At 43.7% G+C, this 18,382-nt stretch overlaps 1 protein-coding gene and 1 long non-coding RNA gene across 2 annotated transcripts in view; one reads left to right on the forward strand and one right to left on the reverse strand.

Moving 5' to 3' along the window:
* Positions 1 to 6,146, reverse strand: part of COLGALT2 (collagen beta(1-O)galactosyltransferase 2) — an 84,861-nt gene extending 78,715 nt beyond the window's left edge. The window contains exon 1 of the mRNA XM_066597087.1: positions 5,849 to 6,146. Within this exon, the coding sequence (XP_066453184.1) occupies positions 5,849 to 6,072 (224 nt within the window). The 5' untranslated portion in view covers positions 6,073 to 6,146. The remainder of the gene's footprint in view (positions 1 to 5,848) is intronic.
* The window catches only part of LOC136621555 (uncharacterized), a 31,925-nt gene extending 14,159 nt beyond the window's left edge, over positions 1 to 17,766 (forward strand). Inside the window, exon 2 of the long non-coding RNA XR_010791254.1 lies at positions 15,908 to 17,766. This is a non-coding gene — a long non-coding RNA (uncharacterized lncRNA). The remainder of the gene's footprint in view (positions 1 to 15,907) is intronic.
* The last annotated feature ends 616 nt before the right edge of the window (positions 17,767 to 18,382 follow it).

Below are 18,382 nucleotides of genomic sequence, written 5' to 3' on the forward strand. Positions count from 1 at the left end.
TCCCCTCTCCCCTCTTACTGGGTGACACAGTTGCTGTGACAAGTGGCTGTGGACTGGCAGCTGGGGACAAGCTCTGCCCCCATGTCAAACTAAGAGGGGGGAGAGTGGAGGGAGAATGAGCACTGGCCATGCACTAAACAATGCTAAAAAGGAAGCCCTGCCCCCTCCCCCTCAAGAATGAACCCAAACATTCAAGGCGCCTCAGGTGCGATAATAAAGCTCTGACCCGCGACATAGCAGACAGAGCAGATCAATGGTATAACAGGAAAACAGCCTGTTTTAAAGTGGTGGTGACTGCTTGAGAAGACAGCAGTGCAGCAAGGGATTTAGAGCAGTAACACAGAGACCACAAAGGGCCCTGATGATCCGGGGGCCAAAGGAGATGATGGTGACAGCCCATAGAGTCCTGATGACCTGGAGGCCAAAGATGACCATGGACATGGAGCAGTGATTGTGTGGGTGTATTAACCCCATGGGAATGCAGTATTTTATTAGACTACAAGACTCGAGTGAGCATAATTAAAATTATGGTGCCATGGTTTACAGTATAGTGCAAGGGCTTGTATTATCGTCATTATGTTCTGCGTTTAGGATGTACTTTGCTTGACGCTATTATGTAATGGCGCAGCAAGGCACCTGTTAATGTGAAGTATCAGGCTATAATTATAGATGGATGTGACATGGGAATAAGGCCACAGTTATTGTGTGAGAAACCACAAAAGAAAGGATGCATCTCCTGTGGGGCAAGAGAGGTTAGGAAGATAGGGATCAAGCTTGGTTAAGGAAGACCCACCAGACCTGTTCCTTGCTGCGGTCAAGGAGGATATGGGAAAGGAGATGTACACACTGGCGGTTTATGAGCAAAAATTAATATAAGACCCTGTCTTATTTTTTTGCGTGCTACTCAAAGAATCACAATGAGTCAGATGTAGTTTTGGAGGTGTAACAGCTTCAGAAGCGCACAGGAGAGTACAGGAAGGAGCTTGGGGCGCAATGTGGTCACATGGTAGAAAAAGAAGGACCTTCTACAGTGCTTTGTGAGAAGGCGCTAATGAGGGATTGGGGTGTCAAAAACCGGGAAGGGGGGAGATAAGTGTTTTGTTGTAGGCATCAGGCTATCTATTATAATCCACTGTGGGATTACAGAGAGTTTTGGAAATACAAGTGACTTAGCAATTATTGTTATGATCACTTGAAAGCATTATAAATTGTTTAAAAACTAAGGACTCCATACACATTAGGGAAAAGTTGGCTGGTCTCACTCTTTTTAGCGAAACCAGTCACCTATCCTATGTATATGGGGGCCTCCTGACTCACACCCGATCCTTTTGTTCTCCATGGAGATAAGAGACAGTCAGTGGTGTCTGAAAGCTGCTCTGTCCATTGAAAACATATGAAGGTTGGGCCGAACAAAAGGTTTATATGTGATGGGGTAGGAGTAACTATCCACTGAACGAGCGTTTGTCCAACAGATATTGATGGTATAGGGGCACCTTTTAGTAAATACTCTCCTACTGGCCTGACTACAAGCAGCTATGGAAATAGATGTAGATAACTGTACAACCATGCTTGCTATTTAGAAGTGATGACAGCCTGGAAACAATCACCGTCAGTTATTAACCACATAGAGAGTTGCTACATTCATATCCATAATTTACTGTGATCTGCTGTGAACAGTCTCAGCTTCTATTTCAATGGGTTTTTGGGGACTCAAAAACATTCTTTACAGCTGTGGAATGATGTAAAATAAAGAAAAAAATGACACCTCCTTCAGTGGCCCCCTAACCAGCTCTGGAGCCCCAGTCACCCCAAACCCGGAAGAAGTTGGCTGCGGTCACATTCCATTCATTATGCACGTGACTGGTTGGTCAATCACAGACTTCAGTGGCCATGGCAGAATCACCACGGAAGCTTGTGATTGGCCGAGCAGTCATGTGCACAATGAACAGTGCATGACTGCAGAAGGCTTCTTCCAATTTTGGAGTTCCAAGACATAGGGGGTCCAGCGCTGGACAGGAAGCAAATGAAAGAGGCAAGTATGCCTTTTGCTTTACTTTCCAACCTTTCACATTATAAAAGTCCTGGAAACCCAATTTACAATAGGAGATTAAGGAAAATACTCTTCTAGGTCTCTAAATGAAAATGATAGCATGCAGATACATATGAAGCCATGATGAAGTCACGACTGAATGGACTCTGATAGACCCCAGATGGACTTCGCAAGTTATTTTCTTTATAAATCTCTAGTGTCAAAAAGTAAACAAAGTGGAAACATTTAAAAAAAACAGCTTATATTAAAAACCCACCACAACGGCAATAACGTAAACTGAGAGAAGTTCTCTAGGATTTATTTTTATCTTTGCCCTGTCTGCTAACTACATCAGGTAAAATGTAGTGCAGGTAATTCTCTTGTCAGGTGCTTTATTGCTGAGTGATCACATTGACTGCCTTATTGCCAAGACTTAAAGGGGTTGTCCCGCGAAAGCAAGTGGGGTTAAACACTTCTGCATGGCCATATAAATGCACTTTGTAATATATATCGTGCATTAAATATTGACCATACAGAAGTTATATACTTCCCCCCCCCCCCCCCCCCCCCCGGTGTTGGCGTCCCCGTCTCCATGGCGCCGAACGAAGCCTTCTTCTGCCTCGATTAGACGCGCTTGCGCAGTCTGCTCTTCTGTCCCGTTGAATGAGGCCGCTCCGGCGTGCTCGCGCCGCACAGGTCTTCTGCGCATGCCGAAGCGGCCCCATTCAACGGGACAGAGAGGCAGTTAGAGGTCCTATCATCTCTCCTGACATGTACCCTATTTCCCCCAAAATAATACCTACCCTGAAAATAAACCCTACTCTGATTTTTCGGGAAGGCTTAAAATATAAGCCCTACGCTGAAAATAAGCCTTAGCTACTCTACATTAAAAAAAACTTGCCTAGCAGGCTCGGTCAAGGTCCTCCTGCTGCTGTCTGGAGCTCCGCTGTGCGTCCTACAGTCCTCGTTCATGCACAGAAAATTACTTCTTGGTTATGGGATTCCACCTACAGAAAGCGATAGCTCTGATTGGTTGGCGCTGCTCAGCCAAGCAATGTAGTGCTCAATGAACCAATGCAAAGTCTGTGATTGGTTCATCAAGCGCTGCATCGATTAGCTGAGCAGCAGTTGAAGAACCAATAACAGCCATCACGTTGTAGAGGCGGGATTTATGAATTGGCGAATCAATCTCGCGGTTCAGTATGTCGGACCTCCGGACGGCAGCGGGGGGAACCTGGACCGAGCCTGCTAGGTAAGTATAATAACACACACCCCAAAAATAAGACCTAGTGCCTCTTTTGGGGCAAAGATTAATATAAAACAGGGTCTTATTTTCGGTGAAATGCGGTATGTCTCAGAAAATAATTGTATTCCCCATGAAATAACACTTGTGGAGCATGTATTCCTAAAACTGCACTATGTTGTTCCTTTGTTATCCGTCCTACATATTTAGCAATAAATTGACAATTTATTCTAGATATTGTCGATTAGGCTGGTTTCACATCGGCGTCAGAACCTTCCGTTGCAGATCCAGCTGACAATACTGGAAGAAAAAGCGCTGCATGCAAAATCCGGGCAGCTGAGCAAAAAGCCGATGGAACTCAATATAATCAATGTGGACCGTCAACTGCTGTTCCATTCCGTCCAGAGACGGAACCATTCAGCTGCGGGGATTCACCTTTCCTGTTCCTCGATCGGAGGGTGAAACCACCCTTAGGGCTCATGTCCACGGACAGATTTGAATTCCAGGATCCGCGTGGGGCACCCACCTATTAATGGGCGCCTGCAGCTTACTTAATGCATGCGTGTTTGTGTTCCGGACCATCCATGCACGGAGGAGACGCCGGACGCCAGCTCTCAGTAGACAATACAGCTGGGTTCTAACATACATTTGATTTTCAATTTGTTCATAAGTGTCTAACTTGTCACAAATCACTTGTCACAGCCCGTACACTGAAGGGGCACAGCCTCGGTTATGAACCACATTTAGGAAGTATCTTTAGCATATATGTTAAATGTACATGAAAAAACATTGAAAACTGAGGATTTAAATGCCACTGTCAGAATTGACAGCAGCATTTCATGGGTTAATAGCTGCGATCAGCTGCACGGCCGATTGCAGCTATTGCCCGCGGGTGTCAGCTGTAATAAGCAGCTGACGCCCGTGCTGTATAAAGAGAGGTCGCGCTGCGATCTCTCTTTATGCATAGGCCGCTGATGTTAAAAGGCATATCGGCGGTTGTTAAGGGGTTAATGGCTAACAAAAGTACATGATGTTAGTGCGAGCTTCTGAACCAATGCAGGGTTCTTCTTCAGGCGTAAATGAAATAGATCCGAGGAGGCATGCATATTTATACATACATTTGTGTGTTGTGTGTGTACATTATAAGTATGTGTGTATTAACATGCATGCCTCTTCGGATCTATTTCTTTAAGCCTGAAGAAGAGCCCTGAGTTGGTTTGAAAGCTCGCTATTACATCATGTATTTTTGTTAGCCATTTAAAGGTATCATATCTACAAGATTACGTGGTTTCTCTTGCTGGGAACAATCACATTTTGCTTAGAAGAGTAACATGACTGGTGGTATCAGGAAGAAACTGCCTAAGAACACATTATTAAACATTCATGCCAAACCAAAGGGTCATTTTGTAACTAAAGAGGAAGGAAATGCATCATAGCGATTCTGGAGTATCTTTAGAATAATAGCGGAACTGCACAATGTAGAATTCGCAGGAAGATGATCCAGAATTATAATATCAATAGGAATACAAGTATTTACTAATAAAGATGTCAGGAGAGCCGCCACATCCTCTCTAATAACACAGAAATGTAGCAAGTCAGTAATACTATGATGGATCCAAGTCATTCATTAGAACCCGGGACGGCTATTGATGCATTTCCACAATTTACAATAATCGGTTAATAGCAACTAGTTCTCCATCTACCAAGTAATGATATTCTGATTGAAAAAATGCTGTTCTATAGGATATCTGCACTGGACTAAGCCAAAACTGTACAATTCTGCTATTATTCCAGTTTTAGCAGAAATTCTCATCCAGTAAGGCAGCACTACAGACAGGCTGTAAGGGACATTGGGCTGCTTGTCTGTTCACCTTCTACCTGTCTGATATGATTAGTGGTTGCAGTGACAGCTAGAGCAGAACTGGACCCGCTCATCTCTCCTGCCATCTCGCTACTTCTACAGCGTTGGAAAGTTTATGTTTAGAGGGTTCCTCTCTTCTGCTGCTCACAAAAGCAAGGGAAACTACCTGATCTGCAGACAGAGATGTATCGATACCAGCGCAAGAAGACTTGAAGAATTTTCAAGCATGACGTCCATCCAATTGCAAGATGGACAGAACTCGCAAGTGAAAAGAATGGGTTAATACATACATGAGTGATCTCTATCTCTCTTGGAGTCCGAGATCGAAAAATCACAGCATTTCCTATTTTTGAGTGATTCTTGCTTGAAAATCACCATATGGGAGCATGAAAAAAATAAATTGCATCGCACTGGCATGTCATGCACTATTTAGCACTTTAAACTTAGGAGCACGTGCAATTTTTTTTTCACGCACGTGAATAATGCATGAACAGCGATGCAAATCACACTTTTTTAATGCTGAAATACATTGAACATTCCGAAAAAAATCACAAGTTAAAGAAGTGTGAAGTAGGACCCCCATATAAATACAGCCTTACAACATAGCCTGCAGGTATACGGTGCAATATACTGTATATCTACATCCACAGAAGCACTAAGGCTGGTACTCCTAGTAAATAGTCATATAATGCTGGGGTGCCAGCTGTGCCCTCACCAGATAGCCATCCTGCTCTTGGGGTAGTCCAGCTTATCGATGCAGTCCAGGAAGTAGGGCAGCGTGTGGGCAGCGTTCCTAGCTAGGAGGGCGAGCAGGACCCGGGGCTTCTGCAGCGCGGACTCTGCCAGGATGCCCTCTTCTAGCAGCAGCTGGTCGTCGGTGGCATGCCCGAGGATGGAGAGGTAGATCGGCACCAGGAGCCAGCCACGGACTGCAGCCATGTTCCGCTCTCATGCAACTAGATGGCTGGGGGGAAGGAGCTGAAATATGAGAGCAGGAGAGGGGGCTGGATGCAGACGGCACCGGCTAATAATGACTGCCATTCATGACAATCCTGAGAATGGGGCTCGTGTATCAGTGCCGGGCTCTGGCACCAATCCTACCAAGGGATCCTTATGATAACAGCAGTGAGCTGGCAGGATTAGGAGTCCCAGGGCTCCACAGTGCAGCTTCATAGATGGCACTGCAGGTGGCATGCTGGCACTGGTGCCACCTTCCAGGGCTTATTGTTGGGGCAGAAGATCATTAACACTTTACAATAATTGGTATTATTCATTTCCAAAACCACCATGAATGTGGCTCAGTGATTATGTGCACTGTTGCCCTGCAATGCTGGGGACAGAAAATTTAAAGGTCCTAGGTTCAAATCTCATAAAGGGGTAACATGAGCTTTGAAAAGCTCCATACAGACATCACCCTTGGTCAGATTTGAAGCAAGGAACCAAGTGCTGCAAGGCAGTTGTGCTAACTACTGAGCCACCACGCGTGTTCTTTCATTCCCAGAGAAATAGAAGAGTAAGGGCTCATTCACATGGGTGTGAAAATCTCACAAAAGATAGCATTAAATCGCAGCTAACTCTGCTAAAAATCGCGTGAATGGATGATTTTCCTCAATTAAATCCTAAACCTCATAAGCGTAAAAAACGCCCATTTACACGATCTGGAGTTGCATGTTGCAGAAAAAATGCGCTGCTGTTTGGAATTCCCTCGGTCAGTAGAAATCCAGTGTGTAAAATACAGACGCCTGACTTCTTTTCTGAGCGTTGGATGCAGCCACCCCCCCCTCCTTTTTTTCAAGCTCCCATAGGAGTCTATGGACACTCCTGTGTTTTGCACACCAAAGATAGGTCAATACCCATATTTTAGCGCAGCAGGGAATTTGAGACGCCAATGTCCTATTTTTTTAGGTGCAATTTTTCTTTCTGCAGCTAAAATTCCTTCATCTGAATGTTTCCATTGGTTCTAATAGTTGCAATTTGTTTGCATGGCTAACTTAGTTGCAGAAATTCCCTCGTGTGAATGAGCCCAAAGAGGGATAAAAAAAACCAATACAGACATCATCCTTGCTCAGAGATGACCCTACAGTTCCAGCACTGCAATACAACAGTGGGAATGACTGAACCGCCACACTTGTTCCTTTATTGTCAGAAATAGAAAAGTAAGTGGAATAAACACAAAAAGATAATAAAAAGACAGTATGGATGTTATCCTTGGTCAGATATGAACGTACAACTTCAACAATACAAAGGCCACCATGTTTGTTCTTCCTTTACTGGAGGACGAGAACAAGAAACACAATGAGAACATAGTCCATGCTTATGTTGTCTTCACTCAAATTTGAACCTAGGACGCCCATGGTAATGACTAAGCCACCATGTTTTTTCTTTCTTCTTCTCCTTCTTCCTCTTAGTCCAGAGGGGAAGAAGAAGAAGAAAGTGAAGAAGAAGAAGAATAGGAAGAATATCTCTTTCAGAGAAGGAAGACAAAAGCTTAATGGCTCATTGGCTAGCACTGTTGTTTTGTAACACAGGGGTTCTATGTTCCCATCTGACTATGAAATACATCTGCATGTATGTTGTATGTTCTCAGTGTGTTCATTCTTCTCAAGCATGTAGCTCAGTCATTAGCACTGCTGTTTTCCATTCTAGAGCTGTAGACTCAATGCTGATTAAAGGGTTAAACAGATGGGTGCATGCGTTAATACGCTCAACACTGTGGAGCATACTAGTGCATGAACCAGGGCTGCTTTTTGTTTAAACTTCTCACTATTGCGCATTATCGCTATCTTTTCTCGCACGTAGTATTAATAAGGAAGAATCCCGCTAGTTAAAACGAAACTATTGAAATCAATGATTTTGTTTCATCCCATTTTACAACGGTGAAAGTCACGGCCACAAAACAGGACAAAAACACGCCCATTTGTTTAAGCCCTAAGGGTGATATCTGTATTGGCCTTTTATGTCCTCTTTGTGTTTATTTGTCTTGCTATTCTATTTCTCTGCCAATGCAAGAACAAGTGTGGGGGCTCAGATGTTAGCATTGCTGCCTTGCAGTGCTGGGTTCCTAGGTTAAAACCTGATCAAAGGTGAAGGCTGTATGGAGTTTTTTTTAAAGTTGATTCTGCCTTTGATAAGATTTGAACCTAGGGCCCCAACATTGCAAGGCAACAGTACTAACCACTGAGCCACATGCATTGAAGAGGCAAAACCTTTTGTTTCAATCCGTTTCTATGGGCTACGTTTTCTTTCCATTCTGCTATTCTCACGATGAATCAGGAAAACAGAAAGCAAAATACTAATGTGAAGAGGCCCTAAAGAAGTGTTTACCGTCCACATCAGGCAGACACCCCCTCCTGGTCCCATGGGCCTGTAGTGTTATGGTCTGTGTAATGTCATTGGTTTATACAGCACATTTGGAAAACTGTTTACTTTCCGAAATACGCTCTTTGTAAAAAAATAGAATTAAAAAAAAAGTGCCCCAGGAGTTCTTGCCGTTTTGTTGCAAAACTCAGCATGCAGTTACATGTCACACAAATATGCAGATGATTAGAGTTGGGGAAGGCAATGGCAAACCACCCCGCAAAAACAATCTGCCAAGAAAACGTCATGATGTGACGTCACCCTAGGAATCGGTCAGGACTCGGTGCTTGCGCCAGGGGACTTTTCCTTACCTAGAGTTGTGGCGTGATTAGGTGAATGGTGTTTCCACCCGACGCCCTAAAAGTGGCTCCACCCTTGGTCTTTAAAGAAGCTCTTAGAGGCTCCTTGTGAGTAGTGACTTCTCTTTCCGCTAGTGTAGAGCTTGTTGACCACTAGACGCATTTATGATGAGATTTTGCCCAGTTAACAGACATTAAGAGGGGGCATTAATGGAATGTGAGAAGCTGGATGGTCATATTCACAAATTGCCCATCACTGGAGCCATTCTGAGAAGACAATTAGGAGATGTTGGGACCAGTGGATGTGTGAGGGTACATAAGGTGACCGGGCTCAGGATGCCCTCGACAGACCCCCAGCCTGCTATCAAGAGACAGGTGGCACCATTGTTACTGGGACCTACATCTTTTCGGAACCATTTACAAACACTTGACTGAAAGACATTTCGTCCCACAGCGCCCATTACATATACTGCCTTTGACACCCATCCATTGTCACCTCCATTAGCAGTGGTGTTGTGAACAATCAAACTGGACTGATATAGAGTTGAACCAGGTTGTCTTCAATGACAAATACAGGTTTAGTTTGGGTACAGGCGATGGGCGTGTTTATGTCTGGAGACCTAGGGGTGAGCGCCTCCAGCCTGTCTGTGCTGTGGAGCTGAACACTGCTCTTACTGCTAGTGTGTTGGTCTGGGGGCTATCGCATACCCCCAGTGGTGGTACCAGGACAATGACCGCTCAGTGATATGTTCAGCACATCCAACAGCCCCATGTGTTCCTCTCATGGTGGCTTCCAAGAGGCATTTACAAGATTTATCACCAAAAAACATGTATGGGACCATCTGGGACGCAAACTCCAACAGCTTACGAGTTTGTGTGATTTAGAGGTTCAGTTACAACAAATGTGGATTGATATACCACAGGACAATCATGTAACAACTGAATTCTGGTCTGCAGGAAAGCTGCCTTCCAATATGGTTCCTGACCCACGTCACAGGCCTCTCACTAGCCAAGCCATAAACCTACTACACACTGATTAGGGGCAAACACCCTGAAACAGCTGTCTGTGTATGGATTGTGACTTGGCTTTCAGTTCCCAGTCATTGTTACAAGGCTTGTATAAAGAATCTAATATTGACTTGCAGGAAAGGTGCCTTCCAATAGGGTTCCTGACCCCTGAGTGACAGAGACAGACGATCATTGGTGGTCAGGATTACAGAAATAGCCAAGTTGGATGTTCTATGCTGTTTCTGCAATGCAGCACAGCAAGTTACACTGTTTCCGCATCTCAGAAGTTACTGAAACAGTGTAGTTAGCTGTACACCCATTCACTTCTATGACAGTTTTACTGTTTCTGTAGTTCCAGCCACCAGTGGCCACGACAGACCCATCCAAGACATTATTATTATCTGAGGTAGAAACACCCCTTCAATGAATAAATGGAATGTCAATTTGAAGAACATGTTACATTATAAACAACTATTTGACCCCAACAAAAAGAAAGACAAATTGATGTCAGTATTGAAATACTTAGGTCTAAATTTACTGTAACATGGACAAGGGGGGAAGGAACTTGTTATTTGTATAGCTCCAACCTATTCTGCAGCACTTCCAGGTAATTTATTCATTAACCCTCTGCTTCTCTCCTCCCCTCCAAGCAGTTTGCAATGGGAGTGGGCAGGACAGGGTGGAGCTAAGCTCCCGCCCCTTGTCCATAGAAACCATAGCCAGTAATAGGAGTTGGCAGGGCAAAGTGGAGCTTAGCTCCACCCCCAACCCAGCCCCTCCCATTGCAAACGCCGAAGTGGAGGAGAGAGCCGGTAAGGGGGAGTGAAGGGGGAAACTGCTTAGATGGAAGCGTATATCGTCCGGGGCGTGAAAACGCCGGCTGATATACACCTGTGTAAATAAGCCCTAAAAAATAAAAATACTAAGCATGGTATTTCCTGAACACCTACCCCCCAGGTATGTACACATTGCATGGATACACAGTGACATCATGCTCCATTAGCTCATCACATTTTCATCCCTGCATGCAGATGCCACTTTCTAGATTTGTACATGTGTAGACTGATTCTGGTCACCTGTGGTTAACCTCAAGGGGCCTGGGGAGTTTTTAGATGAGAAATATGAACGAAAAGGTGTTTGTACTAAAAATATCTGCAGTGCTAGGAAAATGTTCATTTACACATGCGAGCGGTGAGTGATCGGCGTGATGAGCACACGTCTGAATGCATCTTCTGTGCTTCATTAATTGCTGCTCGTTTTAGTTTGCAGTTTAGACACACAGCATAGTATGAGGATTTGCAAATGCACTAGAATACTTCATATACGGTATTAGTGGTGTAAATTGGATATGTTTAGTATTTTTTTCCTGAGAGAAAACGATTGCCCACTATGGAATATATAAGATAGATTCCTGGGAAGGAATGATACATATGTGGCCCCATTTAGCGTATGGCCACACGTGATTCCGCAGCAAACTTTGGATGTGTTCAATATTTTGCTTCAGACTCAGGTTGTGGTCAATTTCCATGCAGATACGACATAAGAGTTTTTTCCACATGTGTATGAGAGTAGTTAAAGGGAATCATTATCAGTTCAGCGATTATAAAACCGCCCACACTGATTAATCAATGAATCCTGATCAAATCATACCTGTAAAAATAAGGTTTCATTATTTTCAATGCTGCATGCTATTTCCCAGCAACTGGTGGGCTGGCCGGACCATCTCTGCAGTCCGAAGTACGTCCCCTAACACGGCTCCTCTCTGCCAGTGTGTTGAAAATTTTGCGCATGCACCAGAGATCTCAGACCGGCGTATGCACAGTTTATCTAGTCTACTTGTGGGCAGATTCACTATACTCAACCAGTCCAGGATCTCCGGGCGCAGGCATGAGATTTCCTACGGCTTCCCCAGCACGCTGACAGAGAGGGGCAGCACTGGAAATGATTGAACCTTATTTTTACAGGTATGATTTGATCAGGATTTTTAACTAAAAAAGTTTGAAAAAGTGTCGTTCGTTATTGTCCCCATGTTGTTGGCTCGCTCCCTTTAAAATCTCATCTTCTCTGCTGCTACTATAATATGCTGCAGATTTTCCACCCGCAAATCCACACTGGAAAATCTGCAGCATGCCTGCCCTGTTTAGCATTTGCTTCTGACATCCGAAACCAGCCAAACTGCACAGACATTGCACTGTTGTATAAGGACTGTAAGAAGTTAGAGAAGAAAGAGGTTGGACCAAGATTACAAGTTACCCCCTATCCACAGGATAGGGTTTAACTTTGCTGATTGGTGGAGGTCTCACTGCTTAGACCCTGAAAATCTTGTGAAATGGGGTTTCCATGTCCCCCACCCTCCTCATTTTTAGGTTACTGAAACCCCCGCAGTGAGGAGGACACTGAATGGGGTGCTGCTTGCGCAAGCACCCTAATGCTCCCTTCACGTTCAATGCGACTGCAGTGGACCAAAGTCTATAGTTCTGGCCCCTTCATAAATGTCATACATGTCATGTATTTTGTGTAGATGCACTGTGCAAACTGTCTAGTCTCTTGTTATGTGTATTGCACAGCTGCAGCATATGAGAGATTAATATCTGAATGTGACGGGGATATGTCTGGGAAAGTATCAATTTGTGTCCTGTCACGAGGTCTGCTAGACACTATAAGTATGTTTGAGAAGAAGGTGTGGTCTCCTTCAGGCAGTCCATCATCTTCTATGGTAGAGAGTGGAGTGCCGGTCACATGGGGGTACCTTCCACCCTCATGTGGTGAAGAGTGATGGAGGAGAAAGAGAGGTTTTCTGAGTTCCCCAATTCCAGGAACCATTTGTGTTTGAAAGAGAGAGGAGTGACGAGTCCGCCATACAGAGATCCAAGTCTGAGTCAAGTGAGTGTCTGTGGAGAGATCCTACCCGATCCTCCTCTGGAGAGTTTCCCCTTTCAGGAGCGGTACCTGACTGATAACAAGGACTGCAGGACCGATATCATTCTGAGTTTCCTCCCTGACCTCAAGTTTACTGTCCTGCCTGCACTGGTGTAGAATTAATCTATAATCTGTCAAGCTGCAAGTAAAGTTTTGCCAGGCCCTGACCATTCCCAGGGACTAGGGTACTAAAAGCTAATTGTGTGCACGGACTTCCTTTATTTCTCCACCGAGGGTCATTCTGGTGAGTAAGAAATGGTGGCGTCACACATGATATATTTACAGTCCACTGCACGTTTATAGGCTATCCTGGTGCCAGGGGTGTCAGGAAGAGGCCTAGTGGTACTTGGGCCGAGGTGACGTGCGTCCCTCCGGGGAGGAGTCTGGTCAGGGTCACCGTGGCAAATGACAACTCTACCCTCCCAACTCCTCAGTGCGGGCCTCAGGTCCCGAGTGGCCACCTGGTCACCACAGGACTGCGGAGACAGCCAAGTGGCAAGTGCTTGGCGATTTCCATCAGTCCCATTGAAATGAAGGGAGCACTGCATTCATTCTAACATCGCTGCGGTGGGAGAAGCAACCCCCACAGTAGAAACAGGTCACCCGTTCACAAGATTGCCGGAGGGTCTAGCTGTAAGACCTCCGCTGATCTGCAAGTTATCCATGGGATAGGGGATAAATTGTAATTTTGGTACAACCCCTTTAAAAACTGGAAAGGAATAGGTGAACAAGTATTTTGAGGATGGATTTTGACTAGAACAGTCTATAGATAACTGGCAGGAAAATAGCGGTGTGCAAAAGATTTCTAAAAGAACCTTAAGGCAATGGGTAATGTAATGTAGATGTTCTTCTGAAAGCGAATATTGTATATAAAAAACTTCAAATCTTATAATGTTATTGGTGGGAAAACCCATTTGATATAAATTGCTGTACTGTAAAATTAGAGGAGGCAGTTTTGCTGCATAGACAAAACACGAAACGTTTGGTGTGTGTATATATATATATATATATATATATATATATATACACCTCTTCTGATCTATTCCATTTAAGCCTGAGGAAGGACCCTGAGAGGTTTGAAGGCTCGCTATAACATCATGTATTTTTGTTAGCCATTAAAAGGTATCATATCTACAAGATTACTTGGTTTCTCTTACTGAGAACAGTCACATTTTGCTTCCTAGGCAAACACGTCTTTCTCTGAGGCCTTTGCTGGGTTTTATTGTAGGCTTTTTCCATGGTAACAGAAAAAATGCTGATAGCAATGTAAAGAAATCCTTTTAATATTGACATGTTAAAATTTGCATTCCAGTGTAAAAGTCAGAGCTACAGTGAATATCCACTAGGCACAGCCAACTAGTAGCACCTTCGACCTCCTTTTGAGAACTGTAGCAATTTGTTGTGGCATAGATTCCACTAGGTGCTGAAATCATTCTGCAGGAATATCGGCCCCAGGTGATGTTTTCCCTTTGCTCAGTGCCCCATTTTTGCACTCTTTTGCCCACTGGAGTCTTGCCTTTCTGTGTTCTGACACATTAGTTGGAACACCAGCATTGTATTCACCTGTAATTTGCTCATTGTTCACTGCCTGGTCATGCAAACGATTCTTGACATGCTCCTCTGACCCCTTTCATCAACCAGCTGTTTACATCCACAGGATCCTATTCTCTGTATACTCTCAGCACAGTTGCACCAGAACAACCCACAAGTTTGGCAGCTTTTGAAATACTGACCCCAGCTAAGTCTTAGACCAATGACCAGGCCTTGTTCAAAATCACTCAGATTGTTCAATTTCCTTATTCTCAGGCTTGATTCACACGGCCGTCGGTTATTTTTACATTGGCCCACCGGCGACGTAAAAACGCATGAACGGGCAAACAAATCTAACATTTGTGCGCCCGTTCAGACGGCCCTGGCCTGGCGCATATATGCTGAGGCCGCAATGCCGTTGGGCGGGGGGAGACAGTTTAGCTCTACTAAGTTGTTCTCCCCCTTCTGTCAGGAATATTTCGCGCTTTATCAATGAGGGATCCCGCGCACACAGCATGCAGTTATATTCATCGGAAAGGGGCGGAGAGGAGCAGGGAAGGGGGTGGAAGTTTAGCAGTTACACTGCTAAACTCTTTCCCACCTCACTTCTCCAGAAGCCGTCATAGGTTCCCATAGGAGTCTATGCAGTCGCCGCTGGCGTAAAAGCGCCCGGCCAAAATGTTAACCGGCCGGGTGCCACAGAAATGCGCCCATGCGCACTGATGCATTATAAACCAGTGCATCAGACGGGCAGCATATATCTGCCCATGTGAATCCAGCCTAATGTGGATTTACAGTAAAATTGAACCATGGATTTTGATGTTATGCTGCACTCCAGGGTAATGTGTCTAATTTCCATACAGTGAAGCCCCAATAGAGAAAATGCCAGTATCTTTTATAAGATATGTTCACATGTAGTAAAATTGTTGCAGATTTTTCGGAGAGGAAAATTTCACAGCATTTCTGCATCAAAAGCACAATTGGTGTGGATTTTGATTTAAAAACAGCTGCAGATCTGTAGCTAATTTTGGCCTACCTCTCCTCTCACCCCACAATCAGCAGCCCCTCACTACAGTACACAGAACTGCCCTCACATCTCTTACCCGGAAACCGCAACTAAGCGCCAGAGCTGCTCTGTGCGCTGCAGGGAAGGGTGCTGATCTCGAGGTGAGGAGCAGCAGGCTGAAAGCAGCTGCGGACCTGGAGCTGATTTTGAGTGAACATCTGCATCAATTTTTGATATGCAAATGCTGCGGATTTCCATTTCCACTACATGTGAACATGCCCATGAAGTTGCCAATCAGTGTGCAGGTATATATCCTTAAAGGAATTGTCCAGTTACCAAACAACATCCCTTCAACAGTGCTAACTATGGTAAAAACCAACAAGATGAGCAATACTTACCCCTTCATGGCCGCCAGGATCCTACACTGCAGCCCTATGCTGGTTCCATGTCAATGTTTCTTCTCTTGGCATCGGTGCTCATACCCTGGGTGCCGTGATGCCAGGAGAGCCGAGCTGTGATGCTGCAGTGGTCACCAGACTTCTGATGCAGTCTGCTGTCACAACAGACACCGGACATAATGTGTAAATGCCTGTGTGATGAGCATATGTGTGCTGAATATGTATGTGTACTAGTATGTGCCTATGCTGTATTGCAGGTCCAGATGAATTACATCCTAGGATACTGAAGGAAGCAGTGGAGCTAATTGCTAAACCACTTGCCATAATCTTTGAACATTTCTGGAGAACAGGAGAAGCCCCAGAAGATTAGAGAAGAACAAGAAAAGAGAAGAAGGTGGATCCAGGAAACTACAGGCCTGTGAGCCTGAATTCTGTGCCAGGAAAGATCATCAAATAAATTATTAACCACTAAGTGATTGCCGATACGCCTTTTGACGGCCTGCAGCTGCTTCTTACAGCCGAAACCCAGCAGCAACAGCTCCGATAAGCCATGCGGCTCATTGGAGCTGTTAACCCTTTAAATACTGCTGTCAATTCTGATGAGATCACAGGGAGCTGTGCGGGTGTCATGGTAGCCGGGGAACTTCTCAAAGGCCCGAGGGCTGTCATGACAGAATGCCTATCAAGCCATGCCTGTGGGGTGGCTTGATAGACTGCCTGCCCGAAAGCAGTATGATGTAATGCTATGGCATTACATCATACTGCAGGAGTTATCAAATCATCGCAAGTTATTGTGCCCTCTGGGGACTTTAAAAAAAAAAGTAAAAATTAAAAATAAGATCAATAAACTTTAACTAATTATTAAAAAAAATAAAAGTTTTAAAAGAAAAACCCCATTGCTAAATTTATAATAAAATAATTTAAATGATAACAGAAAAATACATATTTGGTATCGCTGCATCCGTAAAAGTCCTATCTATCAAAGTAACGCATTATTTATGCTGCACGGTGAAAGTCGTAAGAAAAAAAAAAAACGCCAGAAATGCGCTTTTTTGGTCACCCTGTCTCCAAGAAAAAGATGCAATAAAAAGCTATTAAAAAGTCATATGTATTCCAAAAAAGGAACTAACTCAAACTATAAGATGTCCTGTAAAAAATTAGACCTTGCACAACTATGTTGACAGAAAAAAGAAGCTAATGCTCGCAGAAACTAAATTAATAAAATGAAATATCTGAAAAAAATAGAAGTAGTACAGCAAAAGAAAAACTATATAAGTTTGGTATCGTAGTAATCGTACTGACCCACAGAATAAAGGTTTCATGTCATTTTTGTTGCAATTTGTGTGCTATAGAAAGATGGCGGAATTTTATTTTTTTCCCATTTCTCTCTACTTATAATTTTTAAAAAGTTTTTCAGTACATTATTTGGTACATTAAATATCACCATTGAAAAATACAACTCGCCCCGCAAAAAACAAGCCCTCATACAGCGACGTGGATGGATAAATAAAGGCGTTACGATTTTTTAAAAGGGGCGAGGAAAAAACGAAAATGGAAAAAAAGCTTGGTCACTAAGGGGTTAAACAGCATGTATGCAACTACTTGGATGAGGATGGAGTAATTAAGCAGAGCCAGCATGGGTTTGTAACAAACAAATCATGCAACCCTAATCTATTTTTCTTCTATGATTGTCATGGAATATAAAGTGTTAAGTTTCAGAATGCAATAAGTGTATGTTTCTTACCTTGTATTGGACTATTGACCCTTAAATAGAAGACTAAAACCTATGCTTTGTAGTGGCGGTAACTGGGATTTTAAGATAAGAAGTCAACAGACAAATTAAATAAGGATAAGCTATGTTAACAAAGACACAAAACTAGAGCAGAACTATTGTCTAATGCAACAGCAATATCCTGACTTAGGTGATTTCTATGTCTGAGACGGGCCTTAAGAGCTTTGAGACTATTTGGTAGATGTCAATAAGTCTTATGATCAATAAGTATTTTCACCTTTGTAACAGTAAACTACGTAACACTAATCTTTGTACCAAGCAACATTTCTTCCTGTATAAGAGTTGGCAATGTTCATAATAAAGTAGAATTCATTGAGATTCTCACTGGAGAAGTGTCTTGACATAACATGGAGTGATTTCATGCTATTGATAGATAATTGCTAGCAAATCTCCTCATCACGGGCTTCCATATCTACCAATTTGGCAACTGGCAACAAGGTCATCAGATCGGTACCGGTGTGGTCCGATAACAATGACAGAATCACCAACTGGGTTGAGCAGGAAAATGCAGTAGATATAATAGATATTGACTTTAGTAAAGCATTTGACAAACTATCTCATACCATACTTATTGGAAAAATGACCAAATCTGGGACTGACAAAGCAAATATTAGGTGGATTCACAACTGGCTGACTGATCGTACTTCCATAGTCAGACCTCATCTGGAATATTGTTTCCAGTTCTGGGCACTCCAATTAAAAAAGACATAGACAAACTAGAGCAAGTTCAGAGAAGAGTTACCAATATAGTGAGCGGTCTGCAAACCATGTCCTATGAGGAATGGTTAAAGGATCTGGGAATGTTTAGCTTGCAAAAAAGAAGGCTGAGAGGAGACTTAATAGCTGTCTACAAATATCTGAAGGGCTGTCACAGTGCAGGGATCAGCCCTATTCTCATTTGTACAAGGAAAGACTAGAAGCAATGGGATGAAACTGAAAG

Source organism: Eleutherodactylus coqui, chromosome 3 (assembly GCF_035609145.1).
Source record: "Eleutherodactylus coqui strain aEleCoq1 chromosome 3, aEleCoq1.hap1, whole genome shotgun sequence".
NCBI classification, from domain to species: domain Eukaryota; kingdom Metazoa; phylum Chordata; class Amphibia; order Anura; family Eleutherodactylidae; genus Eleutherodactylus; species Eleutherodactylus coqui.